The sequence below is a fragment of the Onychostoma macrolepis genome, chromosome 09, assembly GCF_012432095.1.
Source record: "Onychostoma macrolepis isolate SWU-2019 chromosome 09, ASM1243209v1, whole genome shotgun sequence".
NCBI classification, from domain to species: domain Eukaryota; kingdom Metazoa; phylum Chordata; class Actinopteri; order Cypriniformes; family Cyprinidae; genus Onychostoma; species Onychostoma macrolepis.
Window position 1 is genome coordinate 1,265,861 of NC_081163.1, and position 27,491 is coordinate 1,293,351.

At 41.1% G+C, this 27,491-nt stretch overlaps 1 protein-coding gene across 4 annotated transcripts in view; it reads left to right on the top strand.

Moving 5' to 3' along the window:
- The first annotated feature begins 1,180 nt into the window (after positions 1–1,180).
- LOC131547467 (NACHT, LRR and PYD domains-containing protein 3-like) overlaps positions 1,181–27,491 on the top strand; it is a 36,545-nt gene continuing 10,234 nt past the window's right edge. For 2 of the 4 annotated variants that reach the window (XM_058788047.1, XM_058788051.1), the window contains exons 1-5: positions 1,181–1,239; positions 1,324–1,474; positions 1,647–1,776; positions 6,226–6,307; positions 6,721–8,529. In XM_058788047.1, coding sequence (XP_058644030.1) covers positions 6,258–6,307; positions 6,721–8,529 — 1,859 coding nt within the window. In that variant the 5' untranslated portion in view covers positions 1,181–1,239; positions 1,324–1,474; positions 1,647–1,776; positions 6,226–6,257. Of the gene's footprint in view, positions 1,240–1,323; positions 1,475–1,646; positions 1,777–5,988; positions 6,308–6,720; positions 8,530–27,491 lie in introns of those variants that run through there. The other 2 variants (XM_058788048.1, XM_058788050.1) reach the window with 2 other exon arrangements.

The window sequence follows — 27,491 nt, forward strand, 5'->3', positions numbered from 1 at the left end:
ATCATGTCGCAATAGCCTGCTATCAGGACATTTAGACAAGTGGCCTTGGTAACTTATGTGCAGTAAGATGGAAATTGCTATTATAGCATAGTTAGGCTGAATGCTGCATTTTTCTCATTTTGGCAGATTAATTTTCTTATTGAGAGCATTTAAAGTAGTGTTTACCCAACTTTTAAGGTAATGCCTAGTGTGAACGATTGTCATAGTAACGTTAACTTCTATCTGTCGAAATAACTCACGAACAGCAAAATATGTGAAATTTCATTTGTTTATATTTTTTCAAATGTCCCATATTGACGTGACATCTTACTGTAATTAGAAACTGCATGTAAATGAGAAATTGTGTCTATTGCCACTGTAGTTGTACTCGACATTAAAGCTTGTCCGGGACAATTTTGTAGTGAAATACATCTTTAACGTTACATGCCCGATTGGACAAATTAGCCTGACTAAAACTTGATTGAAAAAACAAAACAAAACTATGGAAGCATCGAAACGAAAGACTGATTCTGATTTTATTACATTCAAAATAAAAATAAATAACCTTAACAGCACACATAAACTCACGGAAGAAACATGAGGTAAATGTTCAAACTGTTGAGTTTATTTATAACATCTGATATTGTTAAGTATAACAAGTGATCTGTTGCTGATTATCACAATTGCAAATGTTACATAGTTCAATAAATAATTAGTTAACATTAAGTTACTTTTTATACACAATATTGACTGTTGTTCTATTTCACCATCGAAAATAGTTCCAAACAAAGATCAAAGCAAAACTCAGCGGTGTTTTTACTGAATGATTCAGCATTCTGAACGAATCGGTTCAATGAATGACTCAATTGACTCACTCATTAAATTATTTGCTGCCACCTAATGGTGGTTTAGTTTCACGTTTAAAAAGTATCATTGCATTTTTACAACGTTTCTTATTTGTAATTTCAAAAATTTATGTAAAACATTAATGTCATAACACAGTTGTAATTTTGCATTATAAATTATTTAATTTGATTGGTGGTACAGTTCTACAATGTATTATTATAATTGAATTTAAGAGTTTGTTTATTTTAAAATATATGCCTTTTTGGGTGTTCATTTTGGTCTCATTTATGTAAATGCATTTTTAAAAAATCACAAGATAATTTTCATTATTTCTTGTAGGTGCAAAGAGTAGCAGCTGATGTGGAGAAATGTTTGATGCTTCAAGACTCTCTGAAGCTGATTATATTAGATAATGTATTAATTCTGTTGTAAATCATTTGATAAACTTGAAAATACTGTATTGTAGGTTACATTATTGCTTATATTTATTAATTTCAGGTGCACCCAGTGGCTTTTGACTAGGCCTATTCGAGGGTCACATGGTTGTGAATTCACACCTCAACTTTGTGGCTGGATTTGCACTCTTATTACAACCTCAGTCTGGCGTCCCGGGAGCAGGCGTCTTTTGCACACTTGAATTATTTTAAAGGTAACATGTTTTACTTGAGTAATTTCATTTGTGAAAAAGGTTACTTATTTAGTTTAAGTACTGGTAAATGCTGATTGTATTGTATAAGTGGCATTTTTACATTTATTTTATTGAGCTAGTTTCATTCAATACTGTACTTTATTCTAAAACTTCTGCTTGTTTTTATGTTCAGATGTTTTGTTGGAATCACAACACTCACTGGATACAAGACGGATACACAGAGGCAAAACAAGTGGAAAGGTCTCAGAGAAGAGGGACAACCCTCATGTGTGTGCTCATCTCAGAAAGTTGATGGACTTTCAGTATGTATTTATTAAATTGTTTTTTGCAGGAATATTCTAAATTTAATAGAACATAAGCTCAAACAACAGAATTTGTGGTATAATGTTGATTCCAGCATTTTATTTTAATCCTCTTTTAACCAAAATTATACAAATTTTGTTGATTGACCTTAATTTGTTTTAGAAAGTTAATGTTCTACTCAGAATATGGCTTATTTTTTTGTGATATAACAGGTATTTGTAGTTATTTTGTGATGCTATGTTATTTTTATGATAAGATTTTAACTGTTGAAAGACTGACATTTTTATTTTTACCAGTAAAACCTTTGCAATGTCTTTCTGCCAGTTTTATTAAATATTTATTTGCAACATATTTGACTTGGTTTTTGTAAATGTATTAAGATAGTTCTCATGATAATGCATTTAAATCAGTATTCTGCAGTTTACTGTTAAAATTATTCTTTGCAGCATTTTCATTGTTAAATTATTACAACATCATCTTGGATTTAGGGGTATTTACAGGATTTTATTGGCAACTTTTGTTGCCAGGTAAATACTGTACTTTAGTGAGATTACAAAATATTGCTGTAAAATAAACTACAAGTTTAATTCAATGTTACTGTAAAAATACTACAAATTAATGTATTTCACATATATCAGTTAACTGCAATTTGCTTTGCAGTATTATACTGTAATCCATTTTACAGCAATTAATATAATTTTTTACAAGTTTTGCTATTTGTATTTAGATGCTACTTTATATATGTCTGTCTGGATACGCAATGTTACTAAAAAAAATAAAAGTACTAAATAAAAGTTATCTGGAATAAATAAATAAATAAATAAATAAAAGATATTTGCCAAGGCATCATTCCTCATTTTAATTTAGTTTAACTTGATGTAAAACTGAAAAAAATAAAATAAATAAAAAATACAAATACTAAAAACTAAACTAATAAAATAGAGAAAAACACAAAAATACTGAGACATTAACTAGAATTAAAACAAAAATAGAAAATATTTAAAAAAACTAATTACAAATTAAAAACTGCATAGTACCTCAATGATACTAAAATAACACTGATGCAGCTACATTAATGTTATTATAATTATAACAACAGTTAATAGCATTCAATTTCATATTTAAATGCAGTTAATTTGAACAACGAGCCACATGAGCGTCAGAAACATGATGAAAATCTGTGTGAGATGAACATGAAAATCAAAGAAAATTAGATTAAACGCGCAATAAAAAACTGATGTCTGAGAAACAACAAGAAAGGAATAAGAAAAACTCATTACTGTATGACTTAGTGTGCCTTGTCTTTTCAGACTGATCTGACTTATGGTTTTCATAAAAACGAAGATTAAAAATCATAAAAATCCCATAGACTTACATTGACGGAATGTTCAGATGAGCCAAGACTATTCAAACTCCAACTGTCAAAATTCTAATTTTAAACACCCAGAATCCCTTGAGACTTAATCAAGCTTCCCTTCTATGTACTATCAAAGCCACTAGAAGGCAAGCCTGTAACCATTAGCTGAAAAAGCGTAACGGCTAAAGCTAACGCTTCGGGTCTACAGTACGTGGGAAAGGAGACCAGAGGCTGTATTTTTTGAATGGATGTCAATGGAGGAGAGGCTTCACTATGCTGAATAAACAGCTTTTTAGAGCAAACGGCTTCTCATTTAATGAATCGACAGCCTATCTGCTAATCTACAACATGTTTTACACTAAACAATACTTATGGATTGAACTATTTTTAGAGTTTACCATGAAAAAAACTTTTTGCAACAGATTCAGCTTACGGCATTTCTCATTCATTCCTATGGGATCCGTAAACGGCGATTGAGTGTCGCACAACTCTGACCGAAATTCAATGACGTCAAGGCTGTAATGTGATTGTTTATTAAGGGACACGTGATCCGCTTTCTCCAATAGTAAGTAATACAGACCCTCTCATCTCCCTATAGTAAGATAATCTCTGGTACTATTTCTAACCCATTTAAACTCATTCAAACTCCTCTATCTAATATTTCTAATCTATCTATCTATCTATCTATCTATCTATTTCTATCTATCTATCTACACTGATAAAAATGATTTTGTGGTGAAGTAAATAGAACAGAAAAACAAATGTAATTTCTACATTAAATAATTTAGTTCAGGCAAGAATTAAACAAAAAAGTAATTTCAATATTATTACTCAATTTAAACTTGTAGAATTTAAAAAGTTTGAACTTATATAGTATATTTTGCATGGAATTTTTTTTTTTTTACAAAGATTGTAAATATCAAAGTCATGATCCGGTTCTATCTATCTATCCTAGCAGAATGCTAATCATGCAAGAAACATGCTAGCGACATGCTAGTTACTTGCTAATCATGCTAGCAACATGCTAATCATGCCAAAAATATGCTAGTAACAGGCTAATCAAGCTAAAAAAATGTGCTAATCATGCTAGAAACATGTTATCAACATCTAGGCTATCTAATCTATCTAAATGTTTAAACTTCAGGCTTTTACAACTGCTTTAAACTTTCAGGCTAGGCTTTCTCAAGCCAACCTAAAGTTTGTCTTGACTAACTTTTTTATCTAGTTATGTCTATGATTACAGACATGATGAAATGAAAATGAGACCAATCAACCAATTACTGCAGATTAGCATCACGCAAAGAAGGGGTTTGGAAAAATGAATAGTTGAGTGAATCGTTTGGGAGTCGTTGAGCAAGTAAGGTAAAAATACATGCATATTATAAGACAATGAAAGTGTTTTTTGGCCTTGCATGCATGTCAACCTGTTGTTGGGGACTCCCAAAACCAAAATATGAACCTTTCATAACCCATAATAGGGGCACTTTAATATTGCACACGTTTACCACAGCCACGAGTTGTGATTAAACATACCTGTCGGCGTTGAGATTACAAAACCTTTCTTTCTATTTCTCTTTATAGCCTGTCCGCCCTTCCAGTTCAGATTTCTTCTTTTGGACATGTTTAAAATCACCAGTAAATTGCCACACAAGCATCAGTTATAACGCATCATATTATCCTCTTCCTGCTCGAGATTCTGGCGCTTCTCCCGTTTGATTTATTATTTTATATCATTGTTTAAATAATCCTGCAGGCCGGATTGGACACCTCTGTGGGCCGTATGTTTGACAACCCTGGTCTACACGATAACACTGCAACCGGAGTTTTTGAAAATCTTCACCCTGGTAGGAGTTTTCAAAAATGTTCAGTTTCAGTGACCCGGTGCAGCGTTTGCGTGCGGACGAACAGCCAAACCACAAAAAGCTGCAGTTTTGAAAATACCTGCGTTTGTGTGGACAGGGCCTAAATCACAGCTTTTGTCTGTTCCTTGAATTTTTGGTTTTTGCCATCTTTTGAGTTTTCCCTTGTCTGTCTTACTCAGTTCACCTGTTGTCAATTAATTAGCCCATTAGTCCTTGTTTGGTTTTGTATTTATAGTCCTATGTTTCCTGAGTTTATTTGTTCTGTCTCTGTCTCTGTCAGGTGTGTTGTGACTGTTTGCCTAAGTTTGGATTAACGACTCTGTGAGCTTTTGATACTGTCCCGTTAATATGGAATTCCAATAAAATGTTTCCCTTGGAATAACTTTATTTTATTAAAGAAATATTTGTCTAATATTTTTGCTAGAGCATTTACTTATTTACTCGTCAATTTTATTCTTGCCAATTAGAAGTGAACGATCTAAGGATCCTTGAATGCAAATCATATATTTGTGTTGTGTTTTATTTCTTTGTTATTATTTATTTATGACTTAATCATACAATCGTACAATAATATAAAATCATTAGCCATTTATGATATTTATCATTTGATTATTTTTATTTTTATTGTTTTGTTTTTACACTTTACATTTCTTACTTTTCTTGCTTATGCATTTTTATTGTTTAACCTTATGATTTGGGGGGTTTACGAACTGTTTTATCTTCATGGATAAGGGATAAGAGGGAATCTTTATGGAAATTCAAAGTTCATGGGATGTTGTTGTGCAATTAACATTTATTTATACTCAGATCCTTTTTTGTACAAATGCTAGATTTTTAAAAATGATTTTGTATGCCGGAACGTGTACGTTATAATGATTTGATATCACAAACGTTTTCCCGCTGTGTGTGGACTTTACAAACACTCCCTTTACACCTGCTCTACAGGTGCGAGGAGTGACGTCATCATTGTTTTCCGCTCCACAAATAAAAAGTGAAAGTAAATGATCAGAGTTGATGTTTATCCATTTAAACATTTTTATGTTTTAATGCTTTCTTTTGCAAGCAGATGAACGTGGTATGATTGGTGTTTGGTGTTGTCTGTGGTTTATTTGATAATTTGTTAACACACGACTAGCATTGTGTATCTGAGTGAACGCCGCGCTTCATGATCTGTTTCTCTCAGGATCCGTTCAGATGAATTATTGTGTCTGTTTGTCATTTCCATTCAGAGTCAGTGCTGGAGATCAGATTCTTTTTCATCATGGATCACACACAAACATCCACAGATGAAGAGTTTTCTCCAGGATGCAGGTACTTTGAATAAACACTGTATTAAATCACCTTGAATGATGGGAGATGGGAGTCTCCATTGTTTTCTTGTGTCTGGAGGTTTTATTTCATTTTAAGACTTTATTTGAAAAGACTCTTCATTTAGTGTTTTGGATGAAAAATACTTAAATACCTTAAAATAAAATTATTATCATGAAGGATTAAATCTGTTTGTTGTAGTTCAGTTCAGCATAAGAGATCAGAAGCAGAGTCCAGCTGTGTGTCTATGAGGAGTGATGCGTCTGTGAATCAGTCATTAGATTATAAGAGTGAAGATACAAAGACTGATCTCAGGTCTAATATTTCTGTAAAAGATTATTTGATTATGGTACAGAATACATAAAAGACACTGTGCTCATTAGCTGTTTTAATAATGCAGTATTTTAATTTTACAGGCATGAAGTCCTCAACAGGTTTAGATCAAATCTGATGAAGAAGTTTGGTCGTCTGTATGAGGGAACAGCGACGCAGGGAAACCCAACACTCCTGAATGAAATCTACACAGAGCTCTACATCACAGAGAGTGAGAGCGGAGAGATCAGTAATGTGCATGAGGTGAGACAGATTGAGACACAATCCAGAAGAGCAGCAACAGAGGACACAGCCATCAAATGCAATGACATCTTTAGACCTTTACCTGGACAATACAAAGCCATCAGGACTGTGCTGACAAAGGGAGTCGCTGGCATTGGAAAAACAGTCTCTGTGCAGAAGTTGATCCTGGACTGGGCTGAAGGGAAAGAGAATCAGGACGTCCAGCTCATATTTCCACTGCCTTTCAGAGAAATCAACTTGATGAAGGACAAAACACTCAGTCTTTCAGATCTTCTTTGTGTCTTTTTCCCTGAAACTAAAGAAATGGAAATATCCAGTGATGAATATAAAGTGTTGTTCATCTTTGATGGTCTGGATGAGTGTCGTCTGTCTCTGAACTTTAAGAGTAAAGTGAAGCTGTGTAATATATCTGAATCAGCCTCAGTGGACGTGCTGCTGATGAACCTGATTGTGGGGAATCTGCTTCCCTCTGCTCTCATCTGGATCACCTCCAGACCAGCAGCAGCTGATCTCGTCCCCTCTGAGTGTGCCCATCGAGTGACAGAGGTACGAGGCTTCAACGAGCCACAGAAGGAGGAATACTTCAGGAAGAGAATCAGTGATCAGAGTCTGGCCAATACAATCATCTCACACCTGAAGTCATCAAGGAGCCTCTACATCATGTGCCACATCCCAGTGTTCTGCTGGATCTCAGCCGCTGTTCTGAAGAAGATGTTGAGTCCAGCAGAGAGTGGAGAGATTCCCAAGACTCTCACTCAAATGTACACACGCTTCCTGATCCTTCAGACCAACATCAAACATGAGAAGGACTATGAGAAGAAGGTGACAGATGAAGACATGATCCTCAAACTGGGGAAAGTGGCTTTTCAGCAGCTTGTGAAAGGCAACCTGATCTTCTATGAGGATGACCTGAGAGAGTGTGGCATTGATGTGACAGAAGCATCAGTGTACTCAGGATTGTGCACTCAGATCTTCAGAGAGGAGTTGGGCTTGTATCAGGGGAAAGTCTTCTGCTTTGTTCATCTGAGCATTCAGGAACATCTAGCAGCTCTATATGTGCATCTCTCCTGGACAAACAACAACAGAAATGTGATTGACCAAATCACCAAACAGAGTTTGTTGTCTAAAGTGAAGGACTGGTTTCAACTCAATTCATCAAAACATGTTTCATTATCTGAGCTGCATCAGAGAGCTGTGGATGAGGCTCTACAGAGTAAAAATGGACATCTAGATCTTTTCCTGCGGTTCCTTCTGGGTTTGTCAGTGGAGTCTCATCAGATTCTCCTACAACGAATAATGACACTGAAAAGAAGCAGCTCTGACACCAATAAGAAAACAGTTGAGTACATCAAGAAGAAGATCAGGACCATTGACTCTCCAGAGAAATCCATCAATCTGTTCCACTGTCTGAATGAACTGGGTGATCATTCACTAGTGGAGGAAATACAACAGTATCTGAAATCTGGAAGAATAAAGGAAGCCAAACTCTCTTCATCTCAGTGGTCAGCTGTAGTTTTTGTGTTGTTGACATCAGAAGAGGAACTGAATGAGTTTTGTCTTGATAAATTTGTTAAAGGAAAGAATGAGCCTGAAAATATGGAAATTCTTCAGAAGCTGCTGCCTGTGATTAAAGAATCCAGATCAGTTCAGTAAGTATCACTGAGAGCAATTTTGTGACAAAATTATACAAACAAATCCAGCATTTTGCAAATGAACACAATCTGCTTTGCAAAGAAAAACTCGACTTTCAAAAAAGCGCAAAGTGATTTGCAAATACAAAACTCTATTTGAGAGAAAATGCAGAGGTATGGACAAATATATGTATCGTGTGTTACAACTTTGAGACTCATTTGCCTTTTTATGAGGAAACTTTGCTTGATTTTCTCACACGCATGCGAGCAGATTTTCTCAGAAATGCAATTGAGCAACTTTCTTTTCCAAAAACAGCAGATGGTGCTGTCAGTCCATTTACGCTAGTCTCCTGAGATCCGAAATACCTCTTTACCTTTTCAGACCAATATGAGTGGAGAACAGGTGAGTTTCTGTCTTACTATCTCTATAATTAACTAAATTAATTTAGATGTTTTCACAAAGCGACCCTTCTACAGTGTCAGTGAAATTCACAACAAGTGTTGTAATGTTGTTAACATGATTGATTAGTTCAAAAATCAGTAGTGACATGGCTAAACATTTAACTAGGCAGTCTTTCCCTATAAAAACTGATCCATTCTCTTTACCGCTTATCCGCTTGGATCGCAGGATACATATATATTGATACAATTGTTGAACAACATTCAAAACATGCAGGGGTAAAACAATATATCGTGTCACAATACATTGTGATACTAAAATGCAAATGTATAATGGATAGCGACAATATTATGTACCAAAAATGAAAGCTTAGACCAGGGGCACTCAAGTTCAGAGGCCAAGTGGGCCGCATTTAAAGGGGTCATATGATGCGAAAGTTTTGCTTTCTCTTTGGAGTGTTATAAGCTGATTGTTCATAGATAAGATCCCTGAAGTTGCAAAGACCAAAGTCTCAAACCCAAAGAGATATTCTTTATAAAAGTTAAGACTCTGCCACGCCCCCCTAAAATGGCTCATTCAAACATGCCCCCACATGTCTACGTCACGATGTGGAAATATTTGCGTAAGGCATGCTTTCAGTAACCGCAGTAGTGTTGATGCAGCTGTGTCAGGGAGAAGCTGTGTGTTTCTAGGCGGAAGCAAAAGCACTTTATTTGGCCTTTCTCAAAAGTAGATGCATTTAGGAATCATTAAGATTACTTACAATAGAACAGCAACAAATTTTATGGAGGACAGTTTCGTGAACCTAGGAGAGGAGGTAATTCTGACTTTGCTCTGACAATCTGGCACTTCCGAATCAGTGACTGTATGTTTTGTCATAGACCAATTTTGTGTAGACGTCACAGTTATGTCACTTGCAGCTGTGCGCGCATTGTGGTGGCAGAAACACACGGTAACAAGCGGAAAAATCCACAGAATAAGAGATAAAATTTACTGTTGTGCCTTTGGATGTCAGAATCGGAATGAAAATCATTTTTATAGAATACTGTCGTCAAAAAGCCAGATGTGTGGGATAAACTCAAAAGAGTTGATCGTCCATCCTTTGAGTGAGTACAGGTCGGCCAATCTGGTTTCGTCCGTTAAAGTTAACCTTTTCGAATAACGCGGTCCCGGACAGTGAGTGACCTTACATATGCAGGTAAAATCGGAATTTCTTCAGTTATTGTTAAAAAAAAACAAGCTAACAGACTTCATAGCTAGCCTTAGTGAAGCAGTCAGGGGGATCTTTCTGCCACCACTGAATCTCCGCTCACAGAAAAACGTCACAATGTTTACTAACAGGAACTTATTAGTTTAAGTATTTGCTATTGACTGTTCAAATGCGGAGTTTTGCGCGTCGTGTGTGTGTGTGTGAGAGAGAGAGAGAGAGAGAGAGGGTCACATCTCAGCACATCAGCTATCTTAATCGCAGCTTGTAGGGCTGTGACGGTCGCCGTGACAACCGCATCACCGCGATGGTCGGTTGTCACCGCGGTTGTCTATTGCCACCGGCGGTAGTGCACGTGACGTCACACACTCTATAACAAGCATAATACAAAGTTTTCTATACAAGTGTAATAATATACAGTTGCAGATTGTTTTATTTAGACTATAAATTTATGCTAATTCACTAATTACCTCAAACGCCATGCACGGCATTTCCTTTAGATTGGCAGGTTTGAGCGCAGGAAAATACAGTTTATTCTGCATTTAGCAAATTTATTTCGTGATGAGCGATGGACCTTTTTGGGAGATCTGGAATCATTCATCTGGAATCATTCATGTCACCCATCCGCGTTGGTACAAGGGTCTTCAAGTTCACGTGATCGCAAACGCCCGGCTGGTCAAGTTTGTATTGGTGAGGCTTTCTCCAAACTGGCCAAATACGAATGAGACAGCGGTAAATGGAAGATGCTAACAAGTAATGTGGCAACATACGCCGCGATTCCTATTCCACAGAGAGCGCGTGCAGACGAGCAGTTAACGCGCCCGCTTGCTTTGGTGGCGGAACAGTGAACCATGTCTAAACCGGACGCCACATCGCAGCACAAAAGGTTGAGTCTGTCTACAGGACATTTGAACTTTGTGTCAGTACATCATAAATAGGACAAGGCAGTTTACTGTGAGGGATTCTCGAAAATCTGCCACCGTCACAGCCCTAGCGGCTTGTGTGTGTGTGTGAGAGAGAGAGAGAGACACACAGAGTCACATCCAAGCGGCAACCTCCCGCTCCCTCTCTTGAAACCAACACGGAAGTGACTAAAACAGCAATTCATCGACTGGCCGCTGGAGGCTGGCTCCAAAAGGGAGTCAAACCCATAGACTCCCCATGTTAAAATGCCCAACTTTACAGCAGAAAAAAAACGTTTACAGCCTGGTACAAAAAATTATTTTGGTCTATATAGTGTGACGAGAGGAGCCAACGACAGACACAGTGGGTGTGGCGTCAGGCCTCGGAGAGGCTTTTATTCAAAAGAAATAATAAAATAAAGTGTCCAAGGTGGGAAAAAAGTGTCCAAAATAAACAGGGGGTCTGGTGTCCTCGTCGTGCTGCAGGGCTTGTGAAGGAGGGCAGTGTTCTGGAAGGGAGGGTCCAGGTAAGGGGCAGAGTCCGGCGGCCGCACGCGCTCCCGCTCGGGTCCGGGGCGCGAGGGGCGGCGGCTTCATTCTAGTGGCGGCTCTTCCTCTTAGTCCGCAGAGTCCGGCAGGACTTGTACGGCCCGGCATCCTGGCCCGACGACCGTCCACGGGTTCGGCCGCTCACGTCTCCGGTGGCGCGGAAGTCCCTCCATGCTCCCTTCCTGGACCCACGAGGACACCAGCGTGCATGCAGGGGGGAAGAGACCGGTCTCTCGAGGAGAGGCGCGCTTGACATTTAAACAGCGGCGGTGATGAGGCTCCATTCGATTCAGGTGCGCCTCATCACACACCGCCAGCCCTCGCTGTTTCCACGCCCCTCCTCTCTCACACCCACTCCCGTCGGGAGCCTGGTGAAGGGCGGCGAATAAGGGACAGGGTGGTGATGACAATAAGGGGGAGGGCAACCGACTCGTCACAATAGCTAATTTTGCCCTTCGTGACAACTGTGAGGGGGGTGAATTTTTTTTATAACTCATCCGTTTAAATTATATTAAGCCTTAAAGTTCTGCATAATTAAGGGCGTGGCCACTTGAGTGACAGGTGGATTGCCGCTCTGCTCCAGAGTGTGAAACCAAAGTCTTCTATAGTATTCTATAGTCTTTGGTGAAACTCGCTAGAGTGTGAAACTTAGAAAACTGGCTTTAACGATTTGTATTTGTACAGAAAAAATAATTATAGGTAGGACACCGGGAATCTGGCAATTAGATGTTTTAATGAAAATGATCTCAAACTTGATTTTCACCGCTATATTGATATTGTACTCTGATTTTGCACTGTCTGCAAAAAGTGAGATGTCACGCCAAGGCAAAAGGCAGTAACTTCCACATTATATACCGTATTTGGGTGCTGATCACCTTTTACAGAATCATTATAGTAACATCTGATCATTGGCTAGGCTATAACATCTAGTAATGTGATTCATTTTTTTTTCTGACCATAACAACCAGACAAAAAGTTAAACGTGAGTGGATACCGTTTTGCAACCAATTTATTTGCAATGTTCACTAACATTAAAGGATGCAAGACATACTTAGCCTATTGTTTTTACATCGAACTGAATTACATCGACTTGTGGATTGATGTGAACACAGCAGGGATAATGCTCTGAATGATTGTGAATTAAACATCTCCGATGGCGTTCATTGCAATGGATTTTGTCGACTTACAGGAAAAGGAAGGAAAAGGATTTAATTGCGAACAGTTATTGATTTTATGTGTGATACGCAGTCACGGCATTTGAGTCCTCATGTACAGAAGTGTGCAGCCCCAGACTGACAGCTGGCACGGAGTGAATAATCTGCATTATAAAAAAAAAAAAAACACTTTAAAGATTATTTACGATTAATTATTGTTGCCAAGTTATAGAATTGTTATTGCTTACAGTGCTTTGTTATATGGAGCAGTTTGTTAGATCGTGATGTCTCTCATTTGTTTGTCTAATGAAGTGCCAACAGATATAGAAGTACACAAGTCACACTGTAATTTAAACACGGTAGACTTTAATGGACAGTAAAACAAAGGCAGAACACCGTATAACTCCAGGCTGGCACAGTATTGATGAATGAATGCAATCAAATGCAGAGCACCGTAACTTAATTTGAGTTTTCCAATACAAAATCAAAGAGCGGAAACTGATGTTATACTGTGTTCTGCCTTGGTTTCTCCGGGGCTTTTCTCCATGATACTTAAACACATGATGAAGGAGATCATTAATGTCTCAAAATGATCAATAACTGATTTTCGACTAAAAACGAAATTATGGTGTTTTGTCTTTGCACGATGGGTGTGGTTTCAGCTGAGCTCAGCTTCACCCACGTCCCGCCTTTTTGCCCATTTTCGATTATCCGGGAGTGACGCGTTTCCAAGATGGCGGTGGTCGGCTCCGGCCACTGTAGGCTTCAAAAATGCTCTTCAGAAACCTATGAGTGACGTCACGGACACTACGTCCATTTTTTTACAGTCTATGGTCACATCACAGCGGAGTGTACAGCCCATCAGAAGTCGTCTTAATCGCGGCTTGTTTGCAAACACATACGAGCTTCATCACTGTGTCTGTCACGCGACTCTGTTCCCCTCTCGGGCTTGAACTGACATTATAACTGTTTTTACTTTAATTTTGAAAGCTGAAGCTCGCGATTATGGAAAGGGGCGTTACATTTCCGACGCGGCTTGTGGTGTTCAGCCAATCACAATGCACTGTGTCAGCTGGCCAATCAGAGCAGACTGTGCTTGTCGGAAGGAGGGACTTTGTAGAAAACTAAGCGTTTGAGAGAGGCGGGGCATAAAGGACCTACAATAATGTACAGTATTTGAAAAATAATGTGTTTTTTGAACATTAAAGCATGTCAACATATTCTGTTACACCAAATACACCCCAGCACCCCAGGCAAAGCTCTGTCAAGCACAGCGCCACCAACGGACATGAGCCCAGACCCTATCCAGACACAGCCAGCGGTAGAGAGAAAAATGAATGGACGAAAGCCTCAAATTCTGTGGCCCAAATCCTGCCAGAAAAAGGAGTGGGGAACCATTGACACAGACCTCGTCCATCTCCTAGAAGGTCGAAAGGAGGTGTCGAAAGAAAATTGGAGAAGATAGAAGGAGATCATCTACAGCTACGGCACAGAGAGTTTCGGAGTGAAACGCAACGACCACAGTATTCAGAAGGAACCTTCAGCCCATCTTAAGTCCAGGAGGCAGCAAGAGAAATCGACTTGTGAAAGAGAGAAGATGCCTGAGAAGACAGTGGAAGAAGGCCACAGAAGTGGAAAGGGAAGGAATTGAGGTGTTGCAGGGTGACAGCAAGCGGCGCCTTGCAACGCTACGAAGAGCAGATTGCTTGAGAAAGCAACATAAGAAGAAAGAGCAAACAAGGACTGCCTTCTATAAAGATCCCTAAAAGTTCGCCAAAGACCTCTTTGTCAAGGAGAAAACCGGGACTCTCAAAGTACCTGTGAGGGAACTGGAGGAGCACCTGAGAAAGACCTACTCCGACAATCAGAGGCATGTGCCAGCCACCATCCCCGATGACATGCCACCAATCCAACCACCTGAGCACCAGTTGGACACAAGACCCCCAACATGGAGCGAAGCTGAGAACACAGTAAAGCGGGCAAGAACAGCATCAGCCCCTGGGCCCAACGGTGTTCCATATAGGCTCTATAAGAACACACTGGGCGTCTTGAAGGTTCTCTGGAAGCTAATGAAGGTGACATGGGAAAAAGGCATCATACCTAAGGCATGGACCAATTCCATCCACCAATTCCGCCAGATCAGCTTACTGAATGTGGAAGGAACAATTTTCTTCAGTGTTGTGGCCCAAAGACTCTTAGCATTTCTGCAAAAGAACAATTATGTTGACACCTCAGTGCAGAAGGCAGGGATAAGTGGTTTCTCAGGATGCTTGGAACACGCAAATGTCATCTGGCACCAGGTACAAACGGCCAAGAAGGAAAAGAAAGACTTGCATGTGGTTTTCTTAGACCTTACCAATGCATTCAGGTCAGTGCCTCATGAGGTGCTGTAGGCAGCCTTCAACTTCCTCCACGTCCCAGAGGGCATCACAAGGCTGGTCAAAGCCTATTTCCAGGACCTCCAGTTCTGCGTTTCAACTCAGGATAGTACAACTGCCTGGCAGCACTTGGAGACAGGCATAATGGCGGGCTGCACCATCTCCCCACTGGCCTTCACCATGGCAATGGAGTTAATAATTCGGGCATCTCGATGGGTGGTTGGAGGGGAACGTCTGAAGAGCGGGTTGCGGCTTCCTCCAATCAGGGCATATATGGATGACATGACGACCATAACAACGACTAACGCATGCACCAAACGCCTGCTGTACAAACTCCAGGGAAACATCAGATGGGCACGAATGGAGATTAAACCCAGCAAATCCCGCAGTATCTCCATTGTCAAGGGCCAGATCGTAAATGAGAGGTTCCACATCAATGGCGAGTCGATACCAACTATCCTGGAGAAGCCCATAAAAAGCCTTGGTCAGTGGTACAACACAGATCTCAAAGACGCCGAACAGGTGGAACAACTTAAGCAGGATACCATCAGTGGCCTGAAGCAGATCAACAGCACTGCTCTCCCAGAAAAGTTGAAGCTCTGGTGCCTTCTGTTCGGACTGTTGCCCTGCCTTATGTGGCCAATTTCCATCTATGAGGTGACCCTATCCCACGCCAATCGACTGGAGCGATTGGTGAATGTGCAGGTGAGAAAGTGGCTTGGACTACCCAGATGCCTCAGCAGCATAGGACTGTACGGCAATGGAGCCCTCTCTCTACCAATCTCAAGCCTGGTGGAGGAGTACAAATGCTCTAAAGCAAGGCTCGAAATGACCCTCACAGAATCCCGGGATCCCTTCGTCAGAGGGGCTGCTCCCGCCTTAGCCACAGGGAGGAGGTGGAGGCCAGTTGTAGCAGTGGCACAGGCAAAGTCCGCTCTGAGACACCGGGACATAGTGAGCCAAGTCCAAAAAGGCAGAGGGGGCCTAGGGCTGGGAGCAGCAACACCCACGTGGCAGAAGGCTACTCCAGCTGAACGCCGGCGCCTGGTGGTTGAGGAGGTGTGCCACCAGGAAGAAGTGGACAGGTGTGCCTGAGCGGTGTCCCAAGCCAAGCAAGGCCGCTGGATGAGGTGGGAAGGTGTGGAGACGAGGTAAATCACTTGGAGCGAGCTGTGGAACACAGAGTCCAATATGCTGAGCTTTACCATCAGAGCCACATATAGTGTCCTGCCCTCTCCAACCAACTTACATCTCTGGTTTGGAGAGGATCCAGCCTGTCCTCAGTGTCTTGCCCCAGCAACCCAGAAACACATCCTGGTGGGCTGCAAGACCAGCCTTACGCAAGGCAGATACACCTGGTGCCACAACCAAGTGCTGAAGTGCCTGGCTGCTACACTGGAGAGTAAGAGGGTAACCGTCATTGCCATGCCCCTGGAAGCCCAGACTACCTTCTGCCAACCAACATCCTTCGTCCGGGAAGGGGAGAAACGTTCGACCAATTGATTGCCTCCAGACTCATGCCTGCTGAACGCAGCCCGGGACTGGGAAATGTAGGTAGACTTAATTCAAAGGCTCATCTTCCCACCCGAAATTGCAGCGACCAACCTTCGCCCAGACCTGGTCCTTTGGTCCAAATCCTGTCGACATGTCTTCATAGTGGAACTGACAGTCCCGTGGGAGGAAGCCATCGATGAGGCATTTGAAAGGAAAAGGTTGTGATATGCAGATTTGGCTGCTGAAGCAGAGGACCGGGGATGGAGTGTAAGTGTGCGTTCAGTGGAATTGGGCTGCAGAGGCTTTGTATCTAGTTCCACCACGAGGCTACTAAAGGAGGTTGGAATCAGAGGACAGGCTCAGCGGAAGACCATCAAAGACCTTGCAACTGCTGCCGAAAGAAGCAGTCACTGGCTGTGGCTGAAGCGGAAGGAGACTTTATGGGCTCCCAAGTGACCTCATGGAGCTTCCGGTGCGACACACACCCAGGTCTGATCAGCCTGTGGTGGGCCAGCCTCGGGTGAGGGTGTATTGTTACCAAGTTAAGTCTGTCATAACTTAAATATATTGGGTTTCTTCTTCACATATGTATGTGTATATATGTGTGCATGTGTGCATATGTGTATGCATGTATGTATGTATATATGTATATATATGTGTATAGTAGAAACTTAATTTCCTGTAAAACTGCTTTGCAACGATTATATCGTAAAAAGCGCTATACAAATAAACTTGAATTGAATTGAATTGAATATTGTGATAAAAGGCCGAAACACCCAATGAGGCCGGGGTGCACAACTGATGATGTGTCCTATTGGAGGCACCAGGCGGTCATCCCTCAATCCATCCCCACCCAAGAGGACAACAGCAGTGCTTGCTGAATATCAAGGGATTTTAACATCTAGTCCTAGTAAATATATTTGACTCCTTAAAGTGATTTACAGGGGCATTTTTTGTAATGGCATTTTTTCCCCTTAATTTTATTAAAGGAAGGCTATGTCATTGTCAAATTCAAAAATGTATATTTATAAGCTTTTCCAAAATTTCTAATAATAATAATAATAATATAAAAAATAGAATAGAATAGAATAAGAACAGGTAGAATAAAAAGAATAAGTTACTAATCAAAAGAAATCAATATTAACAAAATTAGTTTCCACTACAAAGGTGGCACAGAAGAACACAAAAGTGGCATGTAGGTACATTTACAGACCTTTACAGAGGCTCAGAGGTGGCATGGATGTTTAAATTCATAACAATGTTGTGAGATTAATGTTTTAAATATAACATTTTGAATATAGAACTATTGTTTGATTGAAATTATTTAAATAACTGAAATGACACTTTAAACATAAAAATAAAACTGCCAGCAGGTGGCGGCAAGTCACTGATTTTTTCACTGAATCATTCATTCAATTGATTTGTTTGAATGGCTGATTCATTCAGGAATGAAGCAAGTGACTGGAGGAATACATTGAGGAGGCTTTGAGTTCAGGTTTCATCCGTCCATCCACATCACCAACTGCAGCAGGCTTCTTCTTTGTGGAAAAGAAGGACGGTGGACTAAGGCCTTGAATCGACTACAGAGGACTGAACAACGTAATGCTAAAGTTCCGCTACCCACTTCCCTTAGTTCCCTCTGCCCTGGAACAACTACGTGAGGCCACTATTTACACCAAGCTCGACTTAAGAAGCGTGTATAATCTGATCAGGATCAAGGAGGGAGGCGAGTGGAAGACTGCCTTCCTCACCACTAGGGGGCACTATGAATATCAGGTCATGCCCTATGGACTTGCTAACTCACCAGCCATGTTTCAGTCCTTCATCAATGAGATCTTCCGAGACCTTCTGAGCAAGTATGTAGTAGCTTACATCGACGACATCTTGATATACTCCAAGACTGAGAAGGAACACATCACCCATGTGAGAACTGTCCTCAAACGACTCCTTGAAAACCAGCTATACGTCAAGGCAGAAAAATGCGAGTTCCACGTCAAATAAACAATTTTCTTGGGATACCACATCAGCCACGAGAAGTAAAGATGGACGAGACAAAAGTCAAGGCAGTTACTCAATGGCCACAACCCAACACTATCAAGGAACTCCAACGATTCCTTGGTTTTGCAAACTTCTATCGATGCTTCATTCGAAATTACAGCCTGGTCTCAGCTCCTCTAACCACCCTTCTCAAAAATAACCCTAAGAGGTTACAATGGACCGCAGGTGCCTCAAAAGCGTTCACGTCACTGAAGGAGAGATTCACGACCGCACCTATCTTGAAACACCCTGTTCCCAACTTGCCCTTCGTGGTAGAAGTCGATGCCTCGGACTGTGGAATCGGAGCTGTCTTATCACAACGCCACGGTCAACCAGGCAAGTTATTCCCCTGTGCATTCTTCTCAAGGAAGCTAACGGCAGCAGAGCGGAATTATGATGTGGGCAATAAGGAACTTCTTTCCATGAAAGCCGCCATGGAAGAGTGGAGACCTTGGCTCGAGGGTGCTATTCATCCATTTCAAGTTATCACTGACCATAAGAATCTTGAGTATATTAAGAACGCCAAACGACTGAACCCCCATCAAGCTCGCTGGGCCCTCTTCTTCACTCGATTTCAGTTCACGGTCACTTATCGGCCAGGCAGCAAGAACTGTAAGGTAGATGCACTTTCCAGGCGGTAAGACCCATATACCGAGAGCTCATCCCCAGAACCTATCCTTCCCTCCTGTGTGGTCATAGCTCCTGTAACCTGGGATATTATGGAAGAGCTACAAAGAGCCCAACAGAACGAACCAACTCTAAATAACTGCCCCCCAAACAAACAGTACGTCCCTCACGACATGCGGCCACGTATCATGCAACGAGTCCACACTTCTGTCAGCATAGGTCATCCTGGAATCTCTCATACCCTCCGCCTCGTCCAAAATTCCTTCTGGTGGCCATCCATGACCAAAGATATCACCACTTACGTCAAAGCTTGTCAAGTCTGTGCACAATCCAAGACACCTAAGGATTTACCATCTGGTCTCCTCCATCCACTTCCCATACCACAACGTCCCTGGTCTCACCTCTCCATTGACTTTATAACGGACCTACCCCCCTCCGATGGCTTCACTACTATACTGGTTATCATCGACCGATTTTATAAGTCCTGCTGGCTAATCCCCCTAAAGGGTCTACCTACAGCTATGGAAACCACTCTAGCTTTGTTTCACCATGTCTTCCGAATTTATGGCCTACCAGAGGATATAGTCAGCGACCGAGGCATCCAATTCACATCCCAGGTTTGGAGAGCATTCTGCAAACATCTTGATATCAATGTGAGCCTCACGTCAGGGTACCACCACAATCCAATGGTCAGATGGAACGCCTCAACCAGGAAATTGGCAGGTGCCTACGCACCTACTGCAGCCGCGAACAACACCGATGGTCAGAATTCCTACCTTGGGCGGAATATGCCCAAAACTCCCTAACTCACTCATCTACAGGTCTAACCCCCTTTCAGTACGTCCTGGGGTTTCAACCCCCCTTGTTCCCGTGGTCTGGTGAACCTTCTTCGGTCCTCTGTAAACGAGTGGATACAGCGTAGTGAAACGGTGTGGGACAGCGCCCATGTCCACCTTCAACGTGCCATACGAACACAGGAGTTCCAGGCTAACAGGCGACGGCGTCCACACCCTCCCTACCAACCAGGACAACGGGTCTGGTTCTCCATGAGGGACATCAAGTTGCGGCTGCCTAGCAGGAAGCTCAGCCCTATTGTGTATTACTCTGCCTGACTATTTCGACTACAGATTACCTGACTACAGTTTGCCTGATTGGACTGTTACTCTGGTTTTGACCCTTTGCCTGACTTCCCACTTCTGTCTGCTGCTAATCCTTTTAATAAACTTCTGCGAATGGATTCTAGCTCTGCCTCAGCGCCGTCCTTACAATAAATGGACACCTTTTCATTTCTAATATGTCTTACATTTTGTTAAAGTTTTTTTTTGTTGTTGTTGTTGTTGTTGAGAAAATCATATCGTGAAATCAGTATTTTAAATGACGTAACACTGTGCAATCATTTGTGCCTAAAATAATTACGTATTTTTTTTAGCTAAGCAAAATGATGAATATTTCTCTTCTGGTGTCACTCTTGTCCTGTGAATTGGGGAGAAGGATCAAGTTAACACTGATGTAATACTAAATTCAGCATTTTAATAAAACAGTGGTTTAATAAACAGCGTGCTACACAGGTGAAGACACACTCTGGACAGCAAGGACTCTTCTCGGAGTAACTCAGATGATGAACGTTTGCATTTTAAAGAGCCACTAATATAATTCCTGACAGTAGCCTTTTATTCTTAACTTCATGAGTTAAAATGTTGACAGGCTAAAATCTGCCGGTATATTGGTTGAAATATGAATATCTCCTTACAGGCCACTTTTAGTTTTAAATGTTGTACAGGGCATGTGTATTACTATGCTATATATGAACATAAATATGATAATAAATTATGATATCCCTTATGAAAATTAAAGTTGGTTTTACTATAATAAAAGTGTGGTAACCATGTTTTTTTGCAGGTTACCATTTCTATGTAGGCAGCTTTACTACAGATACCATGGTATTTATTTAGTAACACCGTGGTTCATTTTCATAAGGGATACTAATGTTTAGATTATATTTTGGTACATGTATATAACTGAATCACAATAAAGCTCACCTGAACTTAAACTAGTTTGATTATAATAGCCTATTTGTAATTAGTTCAGCCTACTGCTTTCAGTAGGTTGTCTATGTGTAGTTATATACTTGTTTAAACTTTTACCGCAGAGGTAGCCTACAACATTTCTCTCCACTGTAGGCTATGTCTCAACATATATAGCAGAATGACAATAAATCTTATTTGTCCTAACATAAAAATAAAATTCAAAACACTTTCATTTTTGGTACACAATATTGTCGCTATCCATTATACATTTGCTTTTTAGTATTACAATATATTGTGACACAATATATTGTTATACCCCTGCATTGTTTTGAATGTTGCACAATTGTATCAATATATATGTATCCCACGATCAGAGGATAAGAGGTACGGAGAATGGATCAGTTTTTATAGGGAAAGACTGCCTAGTTAAATGTTTAGCCATGTCACTTCTGATTTTTGAACTAATCAATCATGTTAACAACATTACAGCACTTGTTGTGAATTTCACTGACACTGTAGTATAGATTCGCTTTGTGAAAACATCTAAATGGTTAATTATAGAGATAGTAAGACAGAAACTCACCTGTTCCCCACTCATATTGGTCTGAAAAGGTAAAGAGGTGTTTCGGGTCTCAGGAGACTAGCGTATATTGACCGACAGCACCATCTGCTGTTTTTGGAAAAGAAAGTTGCTCAATTGCATTTCTGAGAAAATCTGCTCGCATGCGTGTGAGAAAATCAAGCCAAGTTTCCTCATAAAAAGGTAAATGAGTCTCACAGTTGTAACACACGATACATATATTTGTCCATACCTCTGCATTTTCTCTCAAATAGAGTTTTGTATTTGTTTGTATAATTTTGTCACAAAGTGCGCTCCATAACAATCACTTCACTGTTAAAACATTAAGAAAATCAAAGTTAAAAGCTCATAAATCTTCAGTGCTGCAGATGTCTAGTGGTCAGTCAGTATTTTAATGTGTTTTATGTCAAATCAGTGACACTGTAAGATTCAGAGTCAGAGATGTGGCAGATGAATAAATTATTTGGGTATGTCAATAATTAAAAATGTATTTAAAAAAAAAAAAAAAAAGTAATTTAAGTAATTGTAATATTTTAACCACTGACATTGTGCAACAAAGTAATATTATTTATCATGGCTCATGTTTTTGTTCTGTGACATTTTAGATGTCAGTCCAATTATCCATCAAACATGTTGATTTGTGTTTGAAAGCAACACTATGTAGTTTTTCAACCTTAAAATAATGTCTCTAAAATTATTTCAGTGGTTGACCAACTCTTAACCGGACAAATTCTACTGCTGCTGCTCCCTGAGCAAAACCACACTCTGTAAGTTTCATGTTTGGGTCGGTATACACAGCCCCAATTTTCACATATTTCACTCATAGCCTGGGTGGAGTTAGCCAACAGCTAACTATAAGACGAAATCATCTAATATGCAAGTCTCAAAACCAACGCCATGGCAGAGCCAGCAAAGAAACCAAAAAGGGTTTCGTTGGAGGAAGTGAAGAAAAGAAAGGGAGAGAGTGATCGGACACGAGCCCCGAACACGAATCAAGATGTCATGACATCAGTTGTAGTGACTAGATGAAAAGTCTGTACCTAGAGTTCTCCCAAAATAGTGAATAGTTTTCAGACACTGGCTGTAACCATGTGTACCATGTCTGTTTCCACACCCAAGATCCCAAAACTAATTCCCCAGTCTATTTCGCATCTGAACGGTTATTCAAATAAAGAGGCTCTTGTTACTTGCAGCCTTATAAACTTATGTCAATGTCCGATGTATAGGCTATTATGGACATTATGGCTACATGATTGCATGGACAACATTTTATTCTATTATACAAATTACACCCTTTGCAAATAATGCTACATACGAACTATGCGAGCAAAAAAACATACTACTGTTCTTTTTGTCATTGTAGTTTTCAATTCTGGAGTAACAATAAATAAAACTATGTAATGATACACATAACACGGGCTACTTTACCTGGTCGGTGGACATCCAAACGAGGTTTCTGCAAAACTATCAGGCAAAAATAATATTTGAAAATTGCCTGGTATTATACGATTATTATTAGAAAATCGCACCCCTCCCCCGCATACACGCACATATAGGCTACAGTACACTACACACCCATTAAACAGAGAGAGAGAGGGAGAGAGACCATTCCCACTTTCAATCTGTATGTTAACAAAACTGATTAGGATGAATGGATGTTAACATTCATTAGGGCAGGGTTTCCCAAAGTGGGGTTTGCGAACCCCTGGTGGTTCGTGAGGGAATTGCAGGGGGTTCGTGAGTTGGTAGATTAGATTAGATTCAACTTTATTGTCATTACACAAGTACAGGTACAGGGACACGAAATGCAGTTTAGGTCTAACCAGAAGTGCAATAGCAGCAAGTGCAGTATATACAATGGTTGAATAAGTGCAGGACAAGGATATGTACTGAATATATGTATAAATATATATAGAAAGATGGTTATTAATATAAACAGAATTTACAGGTGAATATGTATAGTGAATAAATATACAGATGGCTATTACTATAAACAGAATTTACAGGTGATATGTACTATCAATATAATATATATACAGATATACAGATGACTATTACTATAAACAAGGTGTAAAAGTGCAGTGGAAGTGATTGCATATTACAATTAGACATACGGTGCAAAATGTTAATGTAACATTGATAATGTAAACAACAGTTGGCAGTGCAAATGAGCATAGTCCAATTTAGGTATGGTAGTGCAAGATACAAATGTAAACAGTTGTTACTGTAATAAAAATTTACATTCAGTAGTGCAAATAAGGCAGATGTGAGGTAGGAGAGAAGAGTTAATAATATATGAGGAAGTGGATCAACGGGGGTTAGAGTTCAGTAAAGAGACAGCTCTGGGGAAGAAACTGTTCTTTAGTGTGCTGGTCCTGGTCCGGAGGCACCTGAAACGCCTACCGGAGGGCAGGAGAGAAAACAGTCTGTGGGCTGGGTGAGAGGAGTCCTTAAGGATGCTGCGAGCTCGATGCAGACAGCGTTTCCTCTGGATGTGTTCGATGGCAGGTAGTGGAGTCCCTGTGATGCGCTGGGCAGTTTTCACCACCTGCTGCAGTGCCTTGCGCTCCGCAACAGAGCAGCTCCCATACCATACTGTGACACAGTTGGTCAGGATGCTTTCTATTGCGCAGCGATAGAAGTTCACCAGGATAGCAGAGGAGAGCTGATTCTTCCTCAGTGTCCTCAGAAAGAAGAGGCTCTGGTGAGCCTTCTTGACCAGGCTGGAGGTGTTGGTTTTCCACAACATGTCTGCCGAGATGTGGATCCCCAGGAACTTGAAACTGGAGACACGCTTAACAGCCATTCCATTGATGTGGATGGTGTCGTGTGTGCCTCTTGACTCCTTCCTGAAGTCCACGATGAGCTCCTTCGTTTTGGTGGTGTTGAGGAGCAGGTTATTTTCAGTGCACCATGTGGCCAGGTGCTGGATCTCCTCCCTATAGGCAGTCTCATCGTTGTTACTGATGAGGCCAATCACCGTGGTGTCGTCTGCAAACTTGACGATGGAATTAGATCCATACACAGGCTTGCAGTCGGAGGTGAAGAGGGAGTAGAGAAACGGGCTTAGCACACAGCCCTGTGGTACACCAGTGTTAAGTGTGATGGATGTGGAGCCGGTGAATCCTGATCGAACATTCTGGGGTCTGTTGGTCAGGAAGTCCAAAATCCAGTTACACATTGAGGTATTGATGCCCAGGTCTCCAAGTTTGGCTATTAACTTGGTTGGGATGACAGTGTTGAATGCTGAGCTGAAGTCAACAAACAGCATACGTGCATAAGTGTTCTTATTGTCCAGGTGAGTGAGCACAGAGTGCAGTGCCATGGAAACTGCGTCTTCTGTGCTCCTATTGCTACTGATGAGGCAAACTGGTGTGAGTCCAATGTGGATGGTAGAGAGTCTTTTAGGTGTTCCAGGACCAGCCGCTCAAAGCACTTCATGACGATGGGTGTGAGTGCTACAGGGTGGTAGTCATTAGGGCACCTCGGACTAGAGTGTTTTGGCACTGGCACAATGGAAGTGCATTTAAAGCATGTTGGTACGGCTGCTTGGGCAAGAGACAGGTTGAAAATGTCTGTAAAACCCCAGCGAGCTGCTCCGCACATGCCCTGAGAACACGACCAGGGATGTTGTCTGGTCCAGCAGCCTTGTGCGCTGATCCGGCTCAGTGCCTTGCAGACATCTGTGGAGGAGAGTATGATTGGTGGGTGGTCAGCTGAGGGATTGAGCTTGGTGGCAGTTTCTCTGTTGTCTCTTTCAAAGCGAGCATAAAAGTAATTTAGCTCGTTCAGGAAGTTGACATCAGTGGCTGCGGGGGTGGAGTGGGTGGGTTTGTAGTCACTGATGGCCTGAATGCCCTGCCACATGCGTCGAGGGTCAGAGTTGGAAAAGTGTCCCACTATCTTTAGCTTGTAGCAGTGCTTGGCCTTTTTGATGCCCCTCTTCAGGTTTGCTCTGGATGTGCTGTAGGCTTGTGCATCTCCTGATCTGAAGGCAGTGTTGCGTGACTTCAACAGGAGTCGCACTTCCTTGTTCATCCAAGGCTTCTGATTTGGATATGTGGTGATCTGTTTCTGGGTTGTAACACTGTCAATGGTGATATTGATATGATCCAATACAGAGGAGGTGTAAGAGTCAATGTCTGTGTGAGCGCCACTGGTGGCTTGAGAAGCAAACATACTCCAGTCTGTGTGTAGAAACCTTTCCTGGAGTGTGGAATCTGCCCCGCAGGCCACACCTTGATGGTCTTCACTGATGGCTTCACACGGTTGATGAGGGGTGCATATTTGGGGTGAGGAACAAAGAAAGGTGATCTGACTGTCCCAGGTGGGGAGGGGTGTCGCAACGTAAGCTCCAGCCATGTTTGTGTAAACATGGTCTAAGGTTTTGTTTCCTCTGGTGTGACAGGAAACATGCTGGTGAAACTTGGGTAGCACTGACTTTAAGTTTGAGTGATTAAAGTCACCTGCAACAATAAAAGCTGCTTCCGGTGATCAGTCTGTTGTTTACTGATGGCTGGTGAAGTTCTTTCATAGCAAGCTTGGCATCAGCATCCGGGGAATATAGGCTGCAGTTATAATGGTGGAAGTGAACTCCGCGGTAAATAAAACGGTCTACATTTAACCATGAGAAACTCAAGGTTAGCTGAACAATGACTCCCAACAATAGCAGAGTTTGTGCACCAAGCTTTGTTAATGTAAATGCACAATCCACCACCTCTGGTCTTACCGGAGCCATCTAATGTTCTATCCGCCCGGAGTGTGTGGCGTCCCGCTAGCTCAATAGTGGTGTCCGGTATTCCGCTGTTTAACCAGGTTTCCGTGAAGATTAGGACGTTACAGTTCAAAAGTTTCTTGCTGTGTGTTACAGTGTGCGCGTGAGACAATGGGCCTCATTTATCAATCTAATGTAGAAACGAGCGCAGATCCATGCGCACAAATCAACTTACGACAGAGTTCACGTGTGATTCATGAAACATTCGTATGCCGCCAATCTCATCGTACGAATGATTGCACGTTGATAAAATGCGGCAGAAAACAATCATTGTTTGAATATCACGCCCCTAAAAACACCCCAGTTTAGAAGCCTCGCCCCTAGAGTTTACGACAAGGAGAAACGAAACCTGGCCTAAAAGAGGAAGATCTCATTAAAGAGAAATTGATCTTACTCCAAAAACACCCGTTAACCTTGTAATTGCAAATAATTAGGCTACATTCATTTATGTAGTTTTATAATATTATTATATTATATTTTATAAAATTAAAATACTGGTAAATGTACATTATTGTTACGGAAGGACTCGGACACAAAGGTAAAAATGGTGAAATAACAAATATGTGTTTATTTATAGCAGGTGAGGCACACTAATGGTGGATAGGTGAGTATCAGATGAGGTCTTTGGTTGGTTTGTGGAAAGGGTGATGGAATGACGGATGATCTTCTTTTCTACAGCGTGACACGAGGAGAAGACTGGGGAATCCACTCACTTCACTGAAGGACAATCTATGATGCACAGAGACACTAGAAGGAAGGAACACAGAAGGTAAGGCAGACAGGTAAGGCAATGCTTTTCTTGGAAGGATATATTCCTGGTCTTGAGAGATAGCGATGTCGGAGTCCGTGTA